Source organism: Fonsecaea nubica (genome assembly GCF_001646965.1).
Source record: "Fonsecaea nubica strain CBS 269.64 chromosome Unknown Scaff22, whole genome shotgun sequence".
Lineage (NCBI taxonomy): Eukaryota > Fungi > Ascomycota > Eurotiomycetes > Chaetothyriales > Herpotrichiellaceae > Fonsecaea > Fonsecaea nubica.
In genome coordinates this window covers 174,461-198,315 of record NW_019173695.1, presented here as the reverse complement: position 1 = coordinate 198,315, position 23,855 = coordinate 174,461, and the positions used below count along the sequence as shown (strand labels likewise).

Genomic DNA, 23,855 nt, shown 5'->3' with positions numbered 1-23,855 from the left:
TTTCTCATTCACTCCTCCTTATTCACCAGTCCAAGGCGTGAATTGATATTGTCCCTCGCAACCATGAGCTCCGAAGATGGCTACGAGTATGGCTCCGACGAAGAGCAAGAGCAAGAGCAACCCTACGGCCCCCTGAGATCTCAAATCCGGGGTTGTCTTCGTGGAATACATAGCTCGGGGTCTTTCGCAACATCTGACCACAACGTCGAGCACATACTTCCTGGTCTGACCGTCAAAGGTGTCGGTCCTATCAGACTACCCTTATCTCGTGAAGATGCCAGTGCTCTCATTCGAGTGAGCCGTCAAGCACCTTTTGGCAAGGGAGGGGAGACGCTGGTGGATGAGACGGTGAGAAAGACTTGGGAGATCGACGGAAAAGAGTTGTCATTCGAAAATAAAGGTTGGAATGCCTGGCTTGAACAGATTCTCGAACATGTATCCAGCGGTCTGGGCATACCTGGTGGTGCTGGCAGTGTACAAGCTGAGCTCTACAAACTACTGGTGTATGAGGAGGGTGCCTTCTTCAAACCTCACAAAGAGTACGTTCCAAGTGCGAAGCCTCACAACCTACAGAGTTACTAACCACCTGTAGTACGGAGAAGACTAAAAACATGTTTGGAACCCTCGTCGTTTGCCTACCCTCGGAGCGCACTGGCGGCGCAGTGCGCTTGATTCATGGAGAAGAAGAGACAATTCTCGAGACAGACAAGTGGTCTTCTTACGGTGTCTCCTATTTGGCTTGGTAATCCCGGCATCTCATCCGACATATTCTCATGCTAATTGGTCTTTGAAGGTATAGCGATGTATCACATGAGGTAAGGGCATTACATCGATCAGGGTCTGTGTTGCAACTCATTGGTACAGATATTGCCAGTTAAATCAGGTTGTCGATTCGTTCTAACATACAACCTCATCAACGCCACTGTTCCACGTCAACTCTCAGCTGCTGTACTGGACGTGGAACAATCCAAAATCGACGGGGTGCTCACCGAATGGTATTCCATGCAAGACCAACCACAGTTCCTGTGTTATGTCCTTGAACACAAGTATACCGGCGCAGGGCTCCAATTGAGCTGTCTGAAAGGTGACGATTATTACCGTTGCTCTCAGCTTGAACGAGCTTGCCAGTCAAATGGTCGCTTTTGCCTTTTCCTATCCCGGCTGCAACTGACTGTGAGCCGAAGCAACGACGAGGAGTACGAGCAAGAAGGGAACGAAGAGCTCTGCCTGAATGATGTTGTCACTCTACAGGGCACGAAGCTTCAAGATTCCCTGAAGATATCGGATGACTTGATCGTACAGCAATCTGTCTATGCAAACCGTGACCGTGACGAACAATGGGGAGGGGAACACTTGGGCAACCAACATGCTGAAATTGTCCAAGCTTACCATGATGCTGTACGTCCTGTGCCGAGCTGAAGTCGACCTAGTACTCACAATCAGTCTAGGTCATTGTCATTGTTCGTCGAGACCAGATGACCAAGTTCCTCCTTGGTAGTGGTTATAAGGTTGAACACTACTCAAAGTTCCTTGACCGACTGTTTGTCAACCTCAAAGGTCAGAACAACGGTGAACATTGCCTCTTTCGTGAAATTATCGAACAGACATGCAACAGGCATCTTAAAATGCGGTACAAAAACAGTCGCCAGAAAGATGGTTTCTTGGGTCCCACAGCGATAGAGTTACTACGCATCGACAACCTTGAGCTAGCCAATACAGCCCTTGATGCTGTGGAGGAAAGCTTCGACAGGTCCACCTTCTGGAACCTTGCCATGCTGGGATTCGACAAAACGAAAGACTTGTAAGCTTGCTTGTGAGTTGGTTTATACTTTCCACTAAGATATTCCAGTTCCGCGAAAGACTTTTCCCGGATTTCGAAACTGCACCTAGTTGATCGTGGCCTTCGAGCGTTCCGCTCCGGTGTAAGATCTGGCTCTGCTGAACCTGACTCTCAAGAAAGACTAGAAAGCGCCGTTCATCAATGGGCAGTGGATACCCTTTGCAAGGCTTTGAATTCAATTACAGAAGTTCTTCCTCAGGATGCGGGAGCTGTGGTTCAGATCATGGATACCTATGGGGATACGAAGCTCTGGAAATGGTGAGCTCCTTAACAGAGGTCTAATGTTGTCCTTGCTGGGATGTTGGCTAACCCTCGCTTAAATAGCATGGATACCTTCCTTGGGCGCTTTGTGGACGAGACGGCCTTCGTAAGCGCGCTCTTCGTGGAGACCCTTTGCTACGTTCAAACGGCTCAAAAGTCTGACGTGGTGGAACATCTTCTCTCGCCCATCTTTGATGCAGCTATCTCTTCCTTTCAGTTGCACCAATTTTCGTCATATAGGAAGTCGAGACTTCAGCGAGAGAACTATCCATTTTCGTCGTGGCCAGAGTCCTCTTGGTCAATTCGTGACAAATTAAGCAAGAAGGACGTCGCCGTCGTCGTGTCTCTATATCGACGACTTGCAGGAGAAGACCTGACTAAGGCGGGACAGCTACTTGAAAAGATTGCAAATGACACTGCGACAATCCAGCAAGACGACCTTGACCGCTTCATTATTCCACTCCTGCAGGAGTTGATCGACATCACCAAACTTCAGCCCCTTGAGGCGTCTCTGTTCTACGCCAAAGCTATCCCTACATATATTGAGAGGGTGGTGGAGAAGGAGCCCCCAAAACCGCACAATTGGTCCCTACCCGACGACATAGCCAAGTGTGATTGGACAGATTGTCCTCATTGCTCTGTTGTACGTGAGTTTCTGGAGAATCCAAGCGAAAAAGAGCGGTGTTTCACCATTCCCAAAGATCAGGATTCCCGTTTTTGTTGGCATTTCCCACATCACTACAACAGGAATGAAGACGAAAGTGGACAAGATCTCACTATCAAGGTCACCAAATCTCTAAAGACATGGGAAGACAAACACAAGGAGTGGAGAAGGAGAGCGGATAACGCACAATCGAAGCTTCAGTCCCTTCCTGAAATGCCACTACGCGAATGCCTCGGAAATACCGAGTATCAAGACTTGATAAAGCTCCGGATCGTCAAACTATCAGCCGAAGATGTGAGCCAGGGACCGCCAGACTCTGCCGAAGCAAACCCAGCCCCTGTCACACCGGGAGGCTCTGCTGATGCTGAGATGAAGGGAAGGAAAAGACGGAGGATTTGATCATCGGCGATCTTAGGCACCTGGCTGCGATCACTTGGCCGAGATTCAGTACCAGCCTGTCACGGCCGTGCACTGAAGATGATGGTCGGAGGAGGATCACCCCGAGACGTTGGCGATGAGGCACCACCAACATGAACACTGTGTCACCACTTTTACCTTTCTTCTTTTTCAAAGCTTTTTGGACTGGCAACAACATTTGATAGTAGTTATAGTAGCGACTGGGTGCTTGGGAGTAACGCTGCGACACACTGTGTAACATTGGGTAGCCTGGCGTCACGTCAACGGACCAAGGTCAAGGCTGGTGGAAAGGAGGGAAGAATCTATATTTTAGGAAGTGATAAAGACGTCGGAGAGCATAAAATGGTGCTCTGGCGCCGAGCATCAAAAAGCTTGTGACCTACAAAGTATGAACTCGGTGCGAGTATGTCAGGGCAGGCAAAGAGCTGGCGTAAATTTGCCCCAGCCTGTTCAGAGTGAGCAAAGCGGCGTGCGTCTAGCAATTAGACGATGGAAGATTGGGAGTTTCCCACGTGTTGTACCATGGATACTTTCCTGATCAAGGTGTCCAACTATTACGAGGTACGGTACCGAGATCCACCGGGAGCCAGTAGATCAGATCCCTTGATTCGAGATGCCGAAGTGTCGCCAAGTTAAGTAAGCATCACTCGCTACTAATAGCACCCATAGGTCACGGGTGGTAACAATCACACTGATGATAGGCGAGCTAAAAACCTCGCAATTGAATCTAGCGGCAGTCTCCGCAAACGCCCGCCTTGCGAGTAAGTCAGGCACTGCGGAGAAAGATCTGAAAAGGTTGGAGATTATTTTTCATTTCGCATTATCTAGACAAACTCGCCCAGTTCGCGCAATTTTCTTTCTCATTACAGCTGCGATAAGGGGGCAAGATGGCACCGAAATCCTCACCGTTTGATCTGGCCAAGTGCGCGAGACCCAATATCCTCAAATTGAAGCCGTATAGGTGTGCGCGAGAGTGAGTTTGTCCCAGGCGCATGTCGCGGGCCACTTACTGACTCATCTGCGCAGTGACTACAAAGACGACGGTACCAACATCCTCCTCGACGCGAACGAGAATGCCTATGGTCCTGGTTTAGACCTTGAAGCGAACGGTATTCACGACAACGGACATAAGACGACGGTGAACTTTCTGGGTCTGAATAGATATCCTGATCCGCACCAACATGAGCTGAAGGAACTGTTCTGTCGCCTCAGAAACACACATGTTCACACAGACAAACAATTGAAACCAGAGAACCTGTTCTGTGGAGTCGGGTCAGATGAAGCCGTCGACGCTCTGTTACGCTGTTTTTGTGTTCCTGGGAAAGACAAGATTCTGACCTGTCCTCCCACATACGGCATGTACGCAGTCAGCGCAGACGTCAACGATATCGAGATCGTTCAAGTGCCCCTTGACCCTGAAAATGGATTCTCGCTGCGACCCCAACAGATCTTGGACAAACTCTCCGCTGATTCCTCCATTAAGATGGTGTATATCTGCTCTCCTGGAAACCCTACCGCTAGCCTCATACCCAAGGAAGACATCCGACAAATCTTGGAGCATCCTACGTGGAACGGCATTGTCGTTGTGGACGAGGCATACATTGACTTCTCACCTGAAGGGTCAAGCCTGGCCGAATGGGTGTTGGAGTGGCCTAACCTGGTGGTGATGCAAACATTGAGCAAAGCATTTGGTCTGGCGGGGATCCGACTAGGAGTGGTCTTCAGCAGTCGCGAGATTGCTGCGCTGCTCAATAACATGAAGGCGCCATACAATATCTCAAGTCCAACCAGTGCCATTGCAATAAAGGCGTTACAAGAAGAGAATCTGGCAGTCATGCGGCGATACCGCGAGAAAATCATCCAACAACGAGACCGACTTCTTCGAGAGCTCCCACTCGTCCCAGGTATTGGCCGCTTCCGAGGAGGGACTGCTTCAAACTTCCTGCTGGTCGAGATTCTGGACAAACCGCGGGAAGAGGGTGGACAGCCAGACAATGTGACAGCTTTAAATGTTTACGAGACTATGGCGGGGCAACGTGGAGTGGTGGTCCGTTTCCGTGGAAAGGAGTACGGATGCAAGGGCTGTCTGAGGATCACGGTGGGGACTGAGCAGGAAGTAGATCGTTTCCTGAAGGAAATCAGATCTGTCTTGGGTCACATTTATTCAGCTTCATCACGAGGCTCGAACGTCAATGGAATCAACAAGCAAAATCAGAATGAGGGGGAACGCGAGGCGGCTGCCAACAGTGCTTAGGGGCCATCTACTAGTAGGGGCTCACGGGTTGGCGGTGCCTAGAATGAGTGGAGGCCGCTTAGACTTTTCTTTTTGGCAGATCCCATGGCTAGAGGGCTCCAGGAGCGGAAAGGGCCTATTCTCCCAATAGCGTTGCCTAAAGTTTTACGGCTATGCCCAAAACCGATAGAAAGAAACAACACCTGTTTCTCCCTTATCCTGTCACATTCTGCCAACACATCGCTCTGAACTCCTACACGGCCGTCCAATCCAGCACCACACCGCTTCGCCTCTCTCTCTCACGTTCTCACTGGCACGTCTGCCCTGATTTCTCTTGCAGCCTGGCACACGAGGTATTGCGCAGGAACGCGGAACCACCCTCCAAATCTGTCGCTCCAAACTTCCCTGCCTTGTGTATGCCTCGCGATAGGCCACATCCTGCTCGCAATTCTGATGCCCTATGCTAGTGACTGAGCGAGTGATGGACATGCTATGAAGGGATATAGCCACCGCAGCCACCTGCCTGCCGCATCCTGCACCTTGATCTCATCATCCGCCCTGCATCTACGTGTAATCATCTCCTGTCCCTCAGTTTCGAGCCTCCGAATCGCTGTCCTACCCTCTCGATAACCGCTCATTTGTCCTACCCTTGTCAGCCTCCGGCCCGCGGCTGTGTTGTCAATAAGTCTGGTCAATTCACTTCTCGGTTACTCCGCCTTCACTTTGCCAGTCGAATTCGAGAGGCTACTCAAACACCAGCGACCCTTCTTTTCGCGAAACAATGTTGATTGAGTTGAAGAGAAGGCAATTGATCGTCGCATTACACTGTTGAGGGACTGTCGCCTAAAGGGTATTGTTGCATCATGGTCAAGGCGGATGTCAAACGGGACTACTATGCGGATTTGGATCTCCCTTCTACCGCCGATGCAGAGGAGATCAAAAAACAATTTAGACTTCTGGGTAAGAGAACAGAGCGGCGCATACACCTGAGCTGAACTCACAGCGTTACAGCGAAACAATACCACCCGGACCGAAACCCGGGTCATGAAGTCGAGGTCGTTCCTAGGTTCCAAGCCGTCCAAGCCGCTCATGAAATTCTCAGCGATCCTGTCGAGAAGGCGAAGTATGATGCTGGTCGGGCAAAACTGGCTGCTAAGGCCGCTGCGACCGCTTCAACAGCATATTCCTCGGATCCTTACGGCTTTCCAAGACCGAACAACGCCAAATCGACTCCTACCGCAAAACAGCAATTCCCTTTTCCACCGCCCCCCAAGTCGGCGCAAAATCGTGCCCCATTTGCGACGGTAAATCCGAAGCAGCAAGCCTCTTCTGGGGCCGATAAGTTCAATGCGTTCACCCGGGGAGTACCACAATCATGGGACCGTTCGAAGTACGACGAGGCTCGAGCAGAGGCCGCAAGAGTTTTCCCTTCCATGAGGCCCACGTCCTCTGCCCAACAAATGCCACCACGATCAGTTCCCAGACAAGCCCCTACTGCTCCCAAACCACCTTCCAGCTCAGATATGCCATACGCGCCCAATATACCGCCCACGGGTTTTCCAGGCTTGTCGAGGACGGCAAGTTCCAGAAAATCAGACTATCACGGGGCAGACGCTTCGCAGTTTCCTCGTTCGGCGTTTTCTTACGTCCAAGGAACGCGCGGACAGCCGCCGCCGCCTAACCCACATATCCACGTCCAAGACAACCAATCCATGCGTTCGCCGCCTGTTTCTAGAGCCAGGCCCGCGGTCAGTCCTCTGCGGCATACACGATCCTCCGATTATGACATGAGACACGATCTCGGAGGTCGTCCGCCCTCAAGATATGCAGGAGGAGGCGGGGAACGAACAGACATCAATGGAGACGGTCTACATCGTTCGTCGAGCGTCCGCAACTCACCAATTGATGATCGAGGACCGTTCGGCAGGTCCTCGACTCGCTACGAGAGCATTCCACGTCATCGGAGTGCCAGCCCTGGGCTGCGAAAAGCAGGGATACATGCAGATTTCTCAGAGACCTCTTCAAGTGACGAAGAAACGCTACATATGAATTCCAGGCCGAAAGCTGTCCCCAGGAGCAGACCAACCGCCCGGACAGGACCGAGTTATGATGCTGACAACAACCCGGGCTTGACGGGCCAATTCCCCAGTACTAACTATACTAGAATTGTCGATGACAGTCGGTATCAGTACCCCCCTCCCGAACCGAAAGAACCGACCCGCAAACCCTTCCCAAGCGTGACAACCCCAGAGGAGGAGGCACCCAAGCCTAATGTGTGTCATGGTGGCGGAGGAGGTTCGGAAAAACCCAAGTATGCTCCCTTTTTCTTGGATTCCCAAACCTGGTCCCGAGGAAATAGACGTGATTATTTTGCCCACAGAGGGCGTTCCTTCAACGGATTTCCTTCCTGGGCAGTCCCCTCGAGTGTTTTCCCGCAGACCACGCCTCCCCGGCCTCATAGGCAGAACGGTGACACCCCCGGGCCAGGAGGTGGTCTTGATTCTGTTCAGTCGTGGAGCAAGAGCGCTAACCCAAACGTCAGTAATGACTCCGCCCACCCCAAGGTCCAGACGACGTTCTCAGCGGCGGAATGGCATGATAAGGTGACGGCCGAGGACATCTTCCGTCCAGATGAGTCCCAGACACGCAAGTCCCCCTCGAAACTCAACCGAAGCGGGAGTAAACCAACGTCACGAGGAAGAGCACAATCACGGTCTGCAGAGCACGATCCTGCTTCTTCATCTGAGGTTCCCAACGGTCATACAGAAGACAAGTCGGCCGCATTCCAACCTGGAAAGCTGGCTGACGACTGGGCTGCTAAAGCCTCGGCGAGACCACCTCCTTCTCGCAATCCGAGAGCAAGCCCTGCTTCAGACACCACTGACGACTCCAGAGATCGCTACGTTGTAGTGGAGGAAGACGCAATGGACGTCGACACCCCACCAACTAACAATACCAAGGCCCCTGCCTCGAATGGAATCAAATATCCAGCCAGTGGGGAACCACCCCGCCCCGAACCGAAACGTCGGTCAACAAATGGAGGAGTGGATCTCAAGGAATTTGCTCAACAAGCTCCATTTGCGCCAACGTCGGCTGGGCTCAAAGGCATGAAAGATGACCTTGAAACATTCCTCCCATTTGAGTCTCGAGCGGCCCACGATGTCAACCTCAATCGTACAGCATCCGCACGAATCCGGGCTCTGAATCTCCCCAAACCACCGAAAGTGGTGGTCCCGCCGGCTGCAGATCGGTTGGACAAGTCCAATTTCGCACAGTATGTGGCAAATATGGAGAACTACATGCGCGAGTGGAATTTGTTCAACGCAAGGATGCTTGAGCATTTCCGATCCCGGCAGGATCGCGTTTGTGGCACGATGAGCCCACACTGGATTGCGCAGCCTAGCGACGGACCAGATGCAGATGCATTGGATAAAGACGATGCTAGTGACAAACTGGCAGGATACGGCGCGTATATTCAATGGCTCAAAGACGATGCGCAGTGTCGGCATTGGTGGGAAGAGGCAAACGAAAGGCATTTGGAATGTATGGAAGACCTGGGAAAAATCAGGCAGGTTGCGAAGCAAAAGTTGCGGCCTTGATGAATATGGCACGGCTTCATAGATTTGCTACGGTACTTTGGAGAAGGAATATGCCATGAGATAAAAGGACCCTGACTTGACCAGTTGAGGCCACAAGGTGCAATTTGGAGGCAGGAATTGGGCGCAGTGTGGACAAGATACCCTTTTTGTCCTTGTTGCGCGGTTGTTGGCATCTATCGTGAGATGCATGAGGATCCTTCTGAACATATGTAGTTTCAGGAGATTCTGACATTGATGTACAAGTAGTTGGCATACGTATGAGGAAGTGAAATCTGACTGTCACAAGCAGGCACACGCATGCCTCAATACTCAAGATAGTCACGACAGTCTACAAGGACAAAGGAGAAGCAGCATAAGCTTCACCAAGCATCTACTAAGCCTGCCAAGCTTTGGCTACCGACTCGGGAAGTCGCCTTGTCAGATGCTTATCTAGTCTCAGCTTAATGCTTGGGGCTAAACCCCGTCGCCAACGATTTGCCCATGTCTTGACCTATGGTGCACTTCAATTGGCGCACCTCCCTGGATTGAAACTTCCTAGACAATCGCCAGACCACTGCATCCAATGACTGGGTAAATGTTGATTGCTCCGACCAGGCCACGCAATCCCGCTTCGCGTAATGGGTCCAAAAACCTGGAATTGGACCAGGAGTTTAAATTGACAGCTCAGCTTCCAGCTCAGCTTGAGCTCCCTTTTTTTCCTTCTTGTCTCTCGTCCTTGTAAGGGGAAGTCTCGCCATCTAACTCTACAGGACTCTGCTTCTCACAGAAACACTCGCTCCTCTCGACAGACTATCGGAATCTCACACAGACTCTTAGAAGCAATCAGCACGATGGACGCCGAAAACCAGCAACAGAAAAGCCAGGCTCCTCAAACCCAGTCGGAGCCTGGAAGTGCCATCTCTCAGCAGCCTGTGAGTTTGCTCCATTTGTCTGCGACGCATCACACTTCCTGTTTTGCCCCCATTGTCGTACTACTACTGTTATAGCTTCGAAAAGACGATGATGTCCTGACTCCCTCTTCCACAGGCTGCCCGTGAATCAATGGATGCCAGCGGCGTCAGCAACCGAGTCGGTCTCCGAGGCGGTGGTGAAGGCGAGGACATTTGCTGTGGTTTGTATGTCTTGGTTTTTCTTCCGTCTCTATCCGACAACTCCAAACCTGAACGATTGGCCACTGACGCGGTCCATACAGGTGCGCCGGGTTTTTGTGCTTCGAATGCTGCAAGGATTGCTGCTAGAGGGGGTCACAACACCGCAGAAGCAATCGGAATGCGGACCAATGCGTGTCTACGAGTGCGATGAGTACACAGGAGACTGATACCCCATAAGTCCATCCAGCAGAGACGTTTTTGCGCCTGGGGAGGCGCAACCAATATACACTTTCAAATTCATTTCAGATCTTTTATGTGAATGTCCACTACGTGGTTACTGGAGATGGGAGATCTTCTGACTCCATGTCTACTTTCCAATTGTTGTGCTTCGTCGACCTCCCCATCTCGAATTTGAATACCAGTCCCTGTTCCATTTGATCCCAAGCAGGGTTCGTGCAAGTGATGCGGAGCTGGTTGAGCCTCTAGGACTCTAGCGGACCTGCGTCATAGATGGTGCTTGCCATTATGCTCAGTACATGAGGCAACTCCCCACCTAACGACGAGAGGGTTTCCGACTACCAAGTTTGTAGATGAAACGTAGAAAAAGTCGTTTTGGGACCGGATACTCTCTCAAAACTCCATGGTGTGGTGGCAGGACTTGTACAGCCACTACTGGCAGCACTGGGATGCATTTGAGTGACGAGACGGTTTTTGGCCCCATTATTCGCGAGAAGGAACCTGTAAATTTGTGTACCTCGTACCTGGTATGTATTAGTCACGCGCTCTCGCACAAGTAGTCATTGATTCACACTCGACACATCCAGGGAAATGGTCACAAGATAGATGAGACCCAATTAGGCAATTTGATGGATGGGAAATAAACAGCTGACCTGACCTGCCTCAACTCAACTCAACTACCTTGACCGCCGTCTCAGCGGTACTACCAAGGAGGACAACCACAGCCGCATCCCCATCCCATCACCATTGCCGTCGGCATCACCCACAGTCTCCTCTCGGACAATGACTCCCCCATCAGCCTGGCCGGCCATGAATCCCGTCGTCGACGCCTTCTGCCACTGGATCGGCCTGGACTATTTCTACGAGTGGCAGCGGTGGGGGAACCTGGGCCATTTTTTGTCCGTCTGTCGCCTCGTCGACACAAACGGCGTCAGGCAGCTGCACTGGAACATCAACACGTGGACCGACGACGAGGTCCTGGCCTGGAAGCAGTCGTACATGACGACGTGTTCGTCGATTGAGGTTGCTGTGAGCCTGCCCCCTCGTCTTTTCTCTCCCCCCTTCTCCCTACTTTTTTTGGGGGAGGTGGTAAACCAAAATTACTCGATACACATGAATCTGGGGGACGGACTTGATTCATCCGCTCACTGATGTTACTGACCATGTACTAGGGCGCCATCTTCGCGAGCGTCGGCCTGACGGCCCTGCAACTCCCCAACATGGACTCGACGCACTGGAGCGCGCGGGCGCTGCTGACGTGCTCGATGATCCTCGGGGTGCTGTCGGTCGTCTTCGCCGCATCGCAGCAATCCGACATCGGCATGCTCAACAAGCCGCTCGACATCCGGCTGTTCCTCAGCCGGGGGAAGGCCGTGGCGACGCAACGCGGATACCGCTACCGCAAACCGTTCGCGTTGCTGCCGCTGGAAAGCTCCGTCGCCGCGCTCAAGCAGTTCGACCTGCCCAAGGTGGTCCTCAACCTGGCCGTGCTGCTGTACATCGTCGGCGTGGGCGTCTACCTGCTCTACGCGTGGCTGTACCGGGTCGAACCGGCCGGCGGGCGCGACGACTTCCGCAACGTCTTCATCGCCTTCGCCGCCACCGTGGGTGTCGTGTACCTGTACGTCGCCGTCGTCGGCGCCCTCGCCTACGCCGACAACCGCAAGCGCACCGAGGACTTTGACCTCGACCGCACCACCACCTTTGCGAAACCGGCCTCCCAGGTCCAGCTGGAGGAGTGGCTCCGCGCCCTGCAGGACATGCAGAGCACCACCCTCGAGTCCGCAAACGTCTACATCCGCCTGCAGACCGCCGTCGACGACCTCAAGGCCAAGTGGGACGCGGATAGGGACGAGTTCGAGCACCGCAAAAAGGTAATGCGCACCGCGCAGAAAAACAACAGGAAGCGGCATGCGAGAGACGCGCCAGCGGCAGCTGCACATCATGCATGAACCTGAACCTGAACCAGACCGGACCGGACCGATCCGGACCAGAACGAAAGATGAAAGTGATTAGATGGCTATCAATGTTCTTCGTTTGTGTCGAGGTCAGGGTTCATGTCACGATCACAGTCTTTGATGGTTACAGTCGTAGTAGTGATCCGGTGCTAGATTCTCAGTATATATACCATACCAAGCACGATTAGTAGTGCATGTATTGGACTCTCTATGGTCTTCTACTCTAGCTCTTACGATCTATGCGGACTTGGTGGGCGCCCAGAGGCAACCTACCGCTCCTCATCCCAATGCAACCACAACTTCCCACGGCCGCAACAACATCGCCCAACTTCTATCCTGTCCACTGTCTCTTCGTACCTCATTGGCGCTCTCCCCATTGCGCGTGTAGTTGCGGAACTCGTCCAGAATAGCACCTCTCTTCAGCCCGGCTTCATCAAACAAGACTGGTGCCGCCTTGGCCGGCGGACTCCACCATATCTCCTGGCCCGAGAAGTTCGTTACGACGAGGCACTTCCTGGCCTTCTCGACGCTCGTGGCCGATGAGTCCGGATGGTCTGCTTTTGCCGAATCTTCTGTCCTCAGATAGGCGACCACGGTGCCAAACTCGTTGTCCAAGTCCAGCATCTCGAAATCGCCGTACACAAACACGTCCTTGTACCGCTTGCGGAGCTGGAGTACGCGCTGCCAATAATGGAATGCGCTGTCGTGGTCGGCCAGCTGCGCCTCGGCATTCCACTCTCTAAAGTCCGGGTGGATGGACATCCAGGGTTTTGCATCCTTGGAAGCCCCATCAGGCAGGAAACCGGCGTAGGTGTCTGCATCGGACGTCCATTGCATTGGCGTCCTGGCATTGTCACGCCCAATCAGCCGATACTGTCTCCTATAGGCGGCTTGTTTCTCTTTGTCGTGGGGAAAGTCCCTCAGCACCGTCTTCCAGTGATTGAGTTCCTCGATGTCCTTGTACTCGTCCATACCCCAGTTCTCGGGCACATTGATCTGGGCCATTTCTTGGCCCTGGTACACAAAGATGGTGCCAGACAGAAGACCCATGTGTGCAGCCAGCAACTTGGCTGACTTGGTCCGGTAGGCATCGCTGTCGTCGCAATACCGGGAAACAGTCCGTCCTTGGTCGTGGTTCTCCATAAACACGGCGTTCCATCCTGCGTTCTGGAGCATAAATGACTGCCACTTGGACACGATGTGCTTCAAGTTCCGTGGATCAAAGTCCTGATGATCCCACTTGATCCCGCCGGGTTTGACGTCCATGCCCACAATGTCGAATTGGAACACCATTGCGAGCTCGCCGCGATCTTGTCCCACAGCCTTGAGGATCTCCTTGGTGTCTTCCACCCCGGGCATCTCACCCACCGAGAATGCGTCATACTCTCTGAGGATCGCCCCGATCTCGCGCAAGTACTCATGCAACCGTGGACCGCACGCGAAATACTTGGTACCAGATTGCAAGAAACCAGGCCGTGTAATTTCTCCGTCCGGCAAGCCAGGCTCTTTAGAGATGAAGTTGATGACATCCATCCTGAAGCCGTCCACACCACGATCTAGCCAGAATCGCATCATGGAATGAACAGCGTCTCTGACCGCCGAATTCTCCCAGTTCAAGTCGGGCTGCGCACTTGCGAAAAGGTGGAGGTAGTATTCGTCCGTGGCTTCGTCGTAGGTCCAGGTAGAGCCAGAGAACGCCGATTCCCAGTTGTTGGGTGGAATGCGATTGCCGTCGCCGTCGTAGCGTGGCGGCCGCCAAATGTACCAATCGCGATACGGGTTGTCTTTGGAGGAACGCGATTGCTTGAACCACTCGTGCTGATCAGACGTGTGATTGACCACTAGATCCATCACGTATTTGATGCCACGGTCGTGTAGCCCTTTGATAAGCTCATCATGGTCTTCCATGGTGCCGTATCCCGGATAAATGGCATGGTAGTCAGAGATATCGTATCCCATGTCCACTTGTGGAGACTGCAAGATGGGACTGAGCCACACAATATCCACTCCAAGACTGGCGATGTAGTCCAGCTTTGAGATGATGCCGCGAAGATCACCTTTTACAGTACCCGAAGCCTTGTCCACGGTGCAGTTGGCTGATTTGAAAGATGCGGGATAGATCTGATAGACCGAAGATTCCTTCCACCAGGCACGGCGGAGAGGGGTCTTCTCAGCTGAAGCAACCTGTGATGTATCGGCCATTGTGACCCGTGTGCGATCGACAGCCCTGTTGTGAAAACCGTACTGGTCTGTAGCCGTTACCCTACACCTTGCTCTGAACGATTGGAGATGACTTTGAGGGGAAAGACGTGGCTGCCGACTGCGCTGCTGCTGGCCCTTTAAATGTCGCAGATTATTAAGAAGAAAACAAGTCTCTGAGATTAGGTAGTATATACCTTTATTGGAGGCGGTCAGATTCGAGTGCGAACAAGGCTTTGTCAGAGGCGGCGAGATTTCCTAGATGGTGATCACTTCCTCTGTTACATGCATATAGACACATTGGCAAGTTGAGTTGGCACTGCGACAGTGACAGAGAATCAGAATGGCACGTCATGTCACAGCAGTCATGAATCAGAATGTTGGTTGGCATTGCAACCATGCCGAAGCCTCACCATACGCCATGCATGCGGGAATCTCCCTTGCAGCCGAAAGTTTCTCCGAGATCGAATCGATGTGCGAAGCTGCCGGTTTAGTTGGATGATGATGCAGTCAAGATATTCTTATTTCGTGATGGTAACGGATCGATTGCCATCTGAGACGTAGTGTTGAAGCGAGGAAAGGAATAAACTGGTGGGAGTGTGGTAGGTACATAGCAGATGCGCAGGCGCAGTCACAGGCGCGCAGGTGGGGGACACACACCACGTCACCACTACTGCATACCCTTCATTCACTCTCACTTTCGCACATACACACCATCTACTCGTATGTCTATATCTCTTCTCGAGACCTCGGACAATCATTTCCAGTCAAGGTATAGACGACCAAAGGCCAGATGAGTTCCGATGATGCCAGACTTACACACTCGCTGCATTCTTTGTTGCTCCAGATGGACTCTGTCCACAATCAACCTCACCCGACAGCTGTGCACCCGCGTCTGCCTTCAATGGACAAGAAAGTCCTTCGACGACCAAACCCAAACGTCCCTGGATCTGGCGCTGGTACAATTGGCTCACGCGTCTACCACGTCTCGCTCACAACTTGTCGCCTCATCAGTCTAATAGGCCCCCTGTTTTCCGACCTCCAGCTGGCTGTCTCGCTAAGCTCGACCAAGTGCTCGCTACAAAGCCTTCCAACTGTTGGCTCGCTACTGAGAATATTGGGGTCGAAAGCTTACTCGCACCATGCCTCGTATTGGAGTGCTTGTGCTCGCTTCCAGTCGACTTATCCGAGGTGGCTTGGGTCGACTGCCGGTCTAGCCTCACTCCTCTCCCAGCCCACGAGGGAAACGATGCTCACGATGCTTGTCTTTACCTTTTCAAAATATCCGCAGTAGGAAGGTGCTTTTCATACGAGTATGATCACCACCCGTGTTGTACTTCTGCAATCCGTATCGGTACAACCAAACGCGGCTCGATCGTGAGAGGATAAAGACTGGAACGGAAACCGCCTCCTCTTCGCCACATCAGGATTCTTCTTTGTGAAAATATGAGCGTTCCGTATCGTGGAGTCAGGAAGGTTATGGGGACAATGGTAGGTCAATAATTACGCACTTATCGGCACCACACAATCAGGTATTGTAGGGGTTCGACCACGAAGTCAGTCCATTGTCTTTGTCGACTTGCGCTGGCCAGACCCTCGTATCATCCAATCAGCCTTACCCGACACATGTTTAGAAGCGGCATACTGTTCAGCCCCAGGCTACCAGCCTTTTCAAGCTTGAAGTTGTTGGCTAGACCTTCGTATCAACGAGTCCGCCCAGGGCCACCGTCACGATGAAGTGTAATGAGTATACATCCTCAAATCCCCACCACATTCTCGCAGCGTAAGAAGGTCCTAACACTCCTCTCGCCGACTCCTCTTCCACTATCCCTCTCCGTTGCCATGTTGTTCCAATCTACTCTTCATATTCCTCTCCTTGTCCTCGGTTTGGTGTCAAATACTCTTGCATTAGTAGCACCTCGTGCAGTGGCGGATTGTCCCACGAACGGGTTCCAAAGCGGCCGAAAATGCATTCCATACGTCGAGAACAAAGACATTGCTGGGATAAAATTCAGCCTGTATACATGGACCGATCGAAAAGCCCCAGCGTCTCCTGTCGCCGATCCCAAGTATCTCAAACCTCTCCAAAGCGCCGCAGCAAAAGCTCTCCCAGTCTATGCAGACCTCATGCAAACCAAGGTCAAGACAGTCAGAGTCTATCTCACCGAAGAAGACGGTACCATCCGTGGAGCAACTGATTATCATGAATTGGACCCAACCATTTGCAACGTTCGAGTCATTGGCTCTGGAGACGGACCGTCAAGCGACATCGAATCAGTTCAGCAAACCCTAGCTCACGAGTTGTATCATTGCGTCCAAAGAACTTTCGGTATGGAACAGCCTTTCCAAGACGACTCACTTCCAAACAACTGGTGGTTCGAAGGGTCTGCAGAGTACTTTGGCAATTTCTTCTTCCCGGACACGAAACCAGACCACATGCAGAAATATGATCCAGCGTCACCACTCTACAATCAAAAGCATGACTTCAGCTATCCAGGCAGTCTCTTCTTTCAGCACCTCTCCAACGTCTTCACGTCGAACAAGGAAATCCATGACTGGGTGGTTTCGCGCAAGAGCACGACCAGTAGTACACTTCAAGACGAGCGGCGGTGGCTTTCTTCAGACTCTTTCATTACCAAGCCATTCCCCAGCTTTGCGACGGCGTTCAAGGATGATCTGATCTTGTACAGCAATGGTGAGCCGGTCCCTCGTGACTTTAAAGTAAATTTGCATACACCTGCGTGCACTCTTTCAGATAAGCCGGGCGTCTACGACACCAAGACCTTTACACGTCCTTGGACCATCTGGGAAACCCTGGACGTCGCCCTCCCTGACAAACGGGACATCTCTTTCAAGTACACAGTGCCCAGCGGACAAGGCTCGAACGTGGTCCTGCAGTACTCCAAAGACGGAGAGAAGTCATGGAAAACCGCCGGCAAAGGAGCAACTGTCAAAGTCGACTGTGGCAGCAAGAAGTACACCTACCTCGCAACCTCGACCGGGAATGGCGATGTCAAGACCTCCGTTCCTGTGACAATCGAGTTCACGGTCAAGAAGAAGAAGAAGGGCTCCAACAAGCATAAAGCGAAACGTGATGAGACTGACGGCGATCTGTCGACGAGTGAAGGTCTGGAATACAATCCCCGAGCACTCCGCGCGGCTGACACACGGCCCCGTGAGATCATTGTCGTATCTCTCGACAACGACGATGGAGATGACGATGACGATGATGAAGGCGACAGCTGTTCGACTGACAAGTGCATTGTCGGGGACTGGAACCTCGATGTTCCGAGCATGCAAGCCTTTCTCTCGGAACAACTGTCGGCCTCGGACGTGGCGATCTCCAACGTCGCCGTGACGGGCTCCTCGAGTTTTAGTGTTAAGAAGGATCTCTCGAGCGCCATGACCTTCAAAGGCCTAGACATTGCCTACGACGGCAGCGCCGGCGGGTACGACTTCCACACACTCATCGACATCACCGGCTCAGTGGACGGGACCTTGAAGCTCGGGAAGACCGCGGCCGGTGGCGACAGCTTCACATGGACCAATGTAAAATCGCAGGGCCTGGCTAAGACGACGACGACAATCGCAGGCTTCGACGATCCGACCGAACTCGACATCTCACTGGATCAGCAGTACGGCTCGGACACACAGGTCCACTATACCTGTACGGACAAAACGTTGCAAATGTCCGGCTACGTGGACTCGAAGTTTACGTGGGCGTATACGTGGACGAGGGAGACTGTGGCGTAAAAATGATGACTGTAACAAATCATATCATGAAGCCTTTCTTCACCCAATATGTCCCGTCTTCGAAATGTATGTATCATACGTATATCCTACAATACTCGGTTCGTTTACTCGAATGTCTCCTGTTCTTTTTGTCCTTTTGCCCCTCTGCTCCGCCTTCCCTTGTCTGCGTGCCTTACCCTATGAGAAGACTTGACAGGATCTTTGTTTCTCTCCACAACACAGGGATTGCTCTTTCTGTCTGTCTGTCTGTCTGTCTGTCTGTCTATCTCCTCTGTCGACGTGTCCAGATGTGTCCAGATGTGTCCAGATGTGTCTAGACGTGTCTGTCCATCTGTCTCGAATATACCCGTAGAGTATAAGTACGTAGATATTGGGACAGATAGATGTTTTCGATCAACTAAGGGATTACTTTGATCAGTCCCTCATCCCTCAAACAATCACTCGATCTGTCACTCAATCAGTGAACTCAATGATGAGGACAAGACGGATACATGCACGGACGGATGCACATTCAGCCCAAGTCGTACTGATCGTACTAATCCTACCGTACTACTAGGTAGTTAAATCGTATCAAGGACCCACCTAGTATGTAGCTGGCTAGGTGACCAGCCAGAAGGCAAGACGGGCCATATACGCCCGTGAAGAAGAGGCTGGGGGAGGAGAGTGAGTTTGCTGTCCTTCTTCCTCTCCCTCCTTATTTGCCGTCCCCTTTCCCTTTCCCTTTCCTATCACTGCTCTTGTCCTTGTCCTTGTCGTCGTCCTCCTCCTCATCACAGTGGCCCTTGTCTCCTTACGCTGCGTCCTTGTCACACGCGCCGGTTCGACCTCGATGACATTCGGTGGCGGCTGGTCCGGGCGACCTGGCGGCTCTGGCTCGTGACGTGGGGGGCATGGGCGCCGCCTCGCCTCGGGCGGCGGAGGTGGTCTTGGAGTCGGCTTGATCGTGTCTGGTCGGGGTTCCTCTTCAAACTCGCTCATCGCGCCATCGTGACGGCGTTGGCGCTCATGGAACGGGAATCGCTCGTAGTGGTATGGTAGGTGGTGCAGGTGTGCTTCGAGCCGTTCTTTCGCTCCTGCGGCGGCGGCGGTCTCGGCCGCGGCTTTTAGTCTCTCGGGAGGGATGATGTAGTCGTCGGGGTCGTCCGATTCTGCACGTGGTGGAGGTGGCGGTGGTTGAGGAGGAGAAGAAGAAGAAGGCAGAGGATACTCTGGGCTGCCGGGACGCAAGGGTAGCAGGACATAGTCGTCCGACTCGGCGGAACCAGCATCGCGCGCGACCGGTGATGGTAATGGTGGAGGAGGATACTCTGAATATTCGGTTCGTCCACGGTAGACCTTTTTCTTTTTCAGCTTCGCCCGCGCTCGTTCCCCTCTCCATTCTTCTGCCTCTGCTGCTCTGAGCCTGTCTCGCTCCCGTTCTTCCGCCTCTGCTCGTTCCCTGTCCAGCCTGGCGGTCCTCATCCTGCGCCGCTGGTCCGCGAGCTTGCGCCGCTTCGTAAACGTCGCCATTTTGGCAGGATACAAAAAGTCCTCCTCCAGGACCTCGTCGGACGGCAGGAAGAACGGGTTGTGGTGCTGCTTCTCCCTGGCTGCCTTGTAAAAGGCCTTGATGGCCTCATCGAGGTCGATCGTCGGCCCCTCAGGCAGACAGGTCCCTGGACAATATCCAAACAGGCAGACCGAATAGCGATCCAGCGGGAACCGCTGGCCCGTATCTGAGTCGTACCGGTACTCGGCCGGTTTACTGAAGTTGGTGAAGAGGGGGAACAGAGGGCTCATGCCACGCAGTCGCGTCTTGATCTGGAAATCAAAGTGCATCAGGAGCTCGCATTCGTCGTCGGTGAAGGGGGTTTTGGCGTCTGAAGGGATCGGGACGATTCGCTCGACGGTGATCGGGATCGCGACGCTCTCGTAGATCTCGGGGACCCAGCTGTGCCGCTTGGATTCGATTTGGTAGTCCCAGTGCACGGATTCTTTGTAGTCTCCCGAGTCCTTGGGGCAGGGGTGTTCTTTAGGGGTCACGCCATTGGACACGACATGAACTGGACATGTGCTTGGTCTACCCAAACCCCGAACTGATGGCGAATATTAGGATATTGTAAAGATGGGGAAGGGCTGGCAAGGCTCACACTTCTCCATAGATACGCCCTTGCGCCAACTTCGCATCTTCCGTGCCACAGTCAATTTGCGGTCCTTTTGCACGTGAACTTCGGGTGCAGGAATCGGTATGGTGCCTGCCATGCCTACACCGAGACTGGCACCGGTGGTCGTTGTCGTCTCATTGGAGATGTCGGCGTCCACGGGCTCATCCCTCTCAGGATACCACAAATGGTGTTCCTTCTCCTTGTACAGATAGCGGATGGATATGGAATCGAAGAACTTGTTGTATTGCTGAGGACTGGGGCTGTCAGTAGCAAGCATGGCTGGAAACAACGGGAATGAATCTTGACGTACGCTTTTTCAAAGCCTAGAATCTCGACCTCGAGGGTGAAACTGGCCCTGAAGTGAAGATAGTCCCACTCCGGCTCGCTACTTTCCTCCTCATCGTGGCTCTTTTTCTCGCTTGTTTGATGGTCCCAGCCCTTGTGACTTCGGGAAATGTAGATTGCGGGGTCTAGGATGCTGATCGAGGTGTTTTGCTTTGCTTGTGTCTGTCCAACCCGCTCTTCCAGGTCAATCTGTTGAACCCTGGATTTTGGCATTGTCGACGCAGAACTGATAGGACATTGTTTCTACAGCCCGTTATTTGTCTCTTTTGTCTTGTGCTTCAATGTCTGTCGAAAATGCTGAATCAATCACGCCACGCCAAGTTTGTGAGACGGTCATGATTCAAACTCGTATACGAGGCACTAAACTGCGTGAGGCAACAGTAGGCAGTACCAGCCAGCCTGGTTACGACTTTTGGCGATTCGTACCGCTGGAAACTGGGAGAATCTGCTGAGAGGAAAGGAGCATCACGCGCCAAACATTTTTTCGTTGGTTGTTGCAGTTTGGGTCTCCATGGAATCAGGCTGTCGGTGTAGAACAAAATTGCAATGTGATGGGAAAGTAGCACAACGCCAAGGACAGCCTGATGCGATTCTGGAGGATTAGAGAGCCTAGCTTTCAAGATCGGGGGAGCTGCTGGTGACAGTCGCGGTGGTGGGAAGTGGAAGTAAATAATAAGGCGTAGTTGACGAGTCAATATAAAACAAAGAATGTAATATCGCAGCTTGACGGATTCGGGAAGATCAAGAAAAGAGAGGAAACGAGAAGATATCAGGAACCAAAAATTGACGCATTGCCTCGTCGCAAGGCTTCAATACATCTGCGACGGTCAATCTTGTAGACACTCAATCGAGGACAATGAGCTCCACATACCATAGCTTCTATGGCTGTATATCTGGATGATCCATGAGTCCCGTGTCTGGGTCGTGAAAAGGGCTTCTTTCGGTCATATCCAGGTCTTTTCTTCTCGGCCTGAAACATCTTCATCTCATCCGTTTGCTCTTTTCATTTCACATCGTGACACCTAGCAACATGAGAGACAGTCGCCACTTGGCTTCCTGTTGTTCTTTCACCTTTTTTTCTTCTCTTTGCTGTCTTGTCTTTACTCCTCCCCTCCTGCACCACCCGACAATCCACTTCCACCAACCTGCTTCGCGCTCTTCGCGCCGCAGATGTCGTCCACTCTCAAGAGTAAGCACGCGCTTTCGACCGCCGTCTTGATGCTCTGCAGCTTGACCGCCTGGGGTTCCCACACGCCATATTCTTTCATGTCCACCACATTACCCGTATCACCATCGACGCCAAAGGTTGACTTGCCCTCGGCTTGTTTCGCACGGAGCTGGGTCAAGATTCGGATGGGGCTGGCACCGGCGTTCTGGATAAGTGTTCGGGGAATGACTTCCATGGCGTCGGCGACAGCGCGGTAAGGCCACTGCATCACGCCTTCGATAGACTTGGCCTTCTGAGCCAACCGCACGGAGACGGCCATCTCGGTGGCTCCTCCACCAGGTGAGAGGCGCGGGTGGAACATGACGTTGCGAGCCACGGACATAGCGTCCTGGAGATTTCGTTCAATCTCGTTGAGAATGTCCTTTGAAGGTCCCCGGAGCAGGATGGTGCAGGCCTTGGGGTTCTTGCATTTTGTGAGGAATGTGAAATACTCATCACCGATCTTTTCAATCTCGAAGAGACCGCAACCCGTGCCTACGTCGGACTCGACAATGTCGTCGACACGATTCACAATGGTCGCTCCCACAGCCCGAGCAATGCGGTTATTGTCCGTCTTCCGCACTCTGCGCAGTGCCGTGACATTAGCCTTTTGGAAGTAATGTTGAGCCAGATCAGACACGCCCTTCTCGGTAATGACCAAATCGGGCTTGACCGACAATACCGCATCACACATCTTCTTGACCTGTTCCTCTTCGATCTGGAGGATCTTATTCCACGAGTCCTCATCGGTGATCTCGATGTTGGTCTGAGACTCGCCCTTTTTGTATTCAAGAGGACAATCCAATAGCACGATCCGAGGGTTCTCTATCCGTCGGCGCATCGAGGCGTGTGTAATGTCCTTGTTCAACATGACGCCGTCCAACACTCTCGAGTCCTCGATTTCCCCACCGGGGATCTTCTCTACTCGGGCGTATCGCTTGATATCGATCTCCACGGGTTTCGTAGGGGCAGGCGTAGGAGCCGATTTCGTCGTCCCGTTGGCCTGGGGCGCATTCGAAATGGACGTCTGGTCCTGAGATACAGTCCGGACGGCGTTGAGAGCAAGTGAGCACATGAGTTCTGAGTATCGGGAGATGGTCTTGGTGCCGATGGAGGATTCAATAAGCGAGATCATGGCCTTGTCGCTCGAGGTGTCGACGGGGATGGAAATCTCTTCGACAATAGCCAGTGCGTCCATGAGAGCCTTTTTGAAAGCCTGGATAATTACCACGGGATGGATATTTCGTTCGAGTTGAGGTAGTGCTTGCGCAAGGATCTCGCCCGCTGTCAAAATATTCCGTCAGTTTTACTCGTTGACCTTCCAATGTGACGAGCAGTTTTAATACCTAATATGATGACCGTCGTTGTCCCGTCACCAACTTCCTCGTCCTGCGTCCGGCTCAACTCAATCATGCTCTTTGCCGCGGGATGTGCGACCTCAATCTCTCGCAGGATAGCGTGGCCGTCGTTCGTGAGGACAATGCCGCCCATGGGATCAAGCAGCATCTTCAGCATCGCTTTGGGACCGAGACATGATCGTATGATATCCGCCACGCTGTATTGGCCAGTTAGCGAGCGAACGAGGGCTGAGAGAGGGGTGTGGAATTGTCGACACTCACGTTTTCGCCGCGGTGATGTTTGATATTTGCGCCTTGCGCCCGACTTGTCTCTCTCCATTCGCCGTGTCTAGGAGAAGATAGACGTCAGCGTCATCTCCGAGAGGAAAAGCTTGGGGTTCGTTCACTCACTCATAACCACCACAGGCGCCTGCATCCTGCCTGCGGTCTAGGCCTGGAGGGCCGGAGTCGATTCTTCACAAATTCCAGTTGTGGGTATTGTAGGTATGGAACGAGGGTTCCAACAAGAGGCGAGGACTTGTTACCTCTCAACTAGATTGCAAAATGGTA

General features: G+C 52.6%; 8 protein-coding genes across 8 annotated transcripts; 5 read left to right on the top strand and 3 right to left on the bottom strand.

The window, feature by feature from the left end:
* Positions 1–63: 63 nt before the first annotated feature.
* Positions 64–3,164, top strand: AYO20_04308 (hypothetical protein; the record flags this gene model as incomplete). Its single annotated transcript, XM_022642606.1, has 7 exons — positions 64–539; positions 593–742; positions 794–815; positions 865–1,398; positions 1,449–1,801; positions 1,850–2,098; positions 2,165–3,164. The coding sequence occupies 7 exons, from the start codon at positions 64–66 to the stop codon at positions 3,162–3,164; spliced, it is 2,784 nt and encodes a 927-aa protein (XP_022501424.1).
* Positions 3,165–4,069: 905 nt separating this feature from the next.
* AYO20_04307 (histidinol-phosphate transaminase) lies at positions 4,070–5,436 on the top strand (the record flags this gene model as incomplete). The annotated part of the gene is made up of 2 exons (XM_022642605.1): positions 4,070–4,155; positions 4,209–5,436. 2 exons carry the CDS (start codon positions 4,070–4,072, stop codon positions 5,434–5,436), a joined length of 1,314 nt encoding a protein of 437 aa, XP_022501423.1.
* An 842-nt stretch (positions 5,437–6,278) lies between these two features.
* AYO20_04306 (hypothetical protein) lies at positions 6,279–9,014 on the top strand (the record flags this gene model as incomplete). Its single annotated transcript, XM_022642604.1, has 2 exons — positions 6,279–6,375; positions 6,427–9,014. The coding sequence occupies 2 exons, from the start codon at positions 6,279–6,281 to the stop codon at positions 9,012–9,014; spliced, it is 2,685 nt and encodes an 894-aa protein (XP_022501422.1).
* Positions 9,015–9,844: 830 nt separating this feature from the next.
* Positions 9,845–12,294, top strand: AYO20_04305 (hypothetical protein; the record flags this gene model as incomplete). The annotated part of the gene is made up of 4 exons (XM_022642603.1): positions 9,845–9,925; positions 10,041–10,129; positions 11,041–11,371; positions 11,515–12,294. 4 exons carry the CDS (start codon positions 9,845–9,847, stop codon positions 12,292–12,294), a joined length of 1,281 nt encoding a protein of 426 aa, XP_022501421.1.
* A 285-nt stretch (positions 12,295–12,579) lies between these two features.
* AYO20_04304 (hypothetical protein) lies at positions 12,580–14,502 on the bottom strand (the record flags this gene model as incomplete). Its single annotated transcript, XM_022642602.1, has 1 exon — positions 12,580–14,502. One exon carries the CDS (start codon positions 14,500–14,502, stop codon positions 12,580–12,582), a length of 1,923 nt encoding a protein of 640 aa, XP_022501420.1.
* A 1,740-nt stretch (positions 14,503–16,242) lies between these two features.
* Positions 16,243–18,252, top strand: AYO20_04303 (hypothetical protein; the record flags this gene model as incomplete). Its single annotated transcript, XM_022642601.1, has 1 exon — positions 16,243–18,252. The coding sequence occupies one exon, from the start codon at positions 16,243–16,245 to the stop codon at positions 18,250–18,252; it is 2,010 nt and encodes a 669-aa protein (XP_022501419.1).
* Positions 18,253–18,980: 728 nt separating this feature from the next.
* AYO20_04302 (hypothetical protein) lies at positions 18,981–20,954 on the bottom strand (the record flags this gene model as incomplete). The annotated part of the gene is made up of 4 exons (XM_022642600.1): positions 18,981–18,994; positions 19,047–20,294; positions 20,382–20,650; positions 20,707–20,954. 4 exons carry the CDS (start codon positions 20,952–20,954, stop codon positions 18,981–18,983), a joined length of 1,779 nt encoding a protein of 592 aa, XP_022501418.1.
* An 887-nt stretch (positions 20,955–21,841) lies between these two features.
* On the bottom strand, positions 21,842–23,721 carry AYO20_04301 (T-complex protein 1 subunit gamma; the record flags this gene model as incomplete). Its single annotated transcript, XM_022642599.1, has 4 exons — positions 21,842–23,232; positions 23,295–23,503; positions 23,568–23,634; positions 23,697–23,721. The coding sequence occupies 4 exons, from the start codon at positions 23,719–23,721 to the stop codon at positions 21,842–21,844; spliced, it is 1,692 nt and encodes a 563-aa protein (XP_022501417.1).
* Between the last annotated feature and the right edge of the window lie 134 nt (positions 23,722–23,855).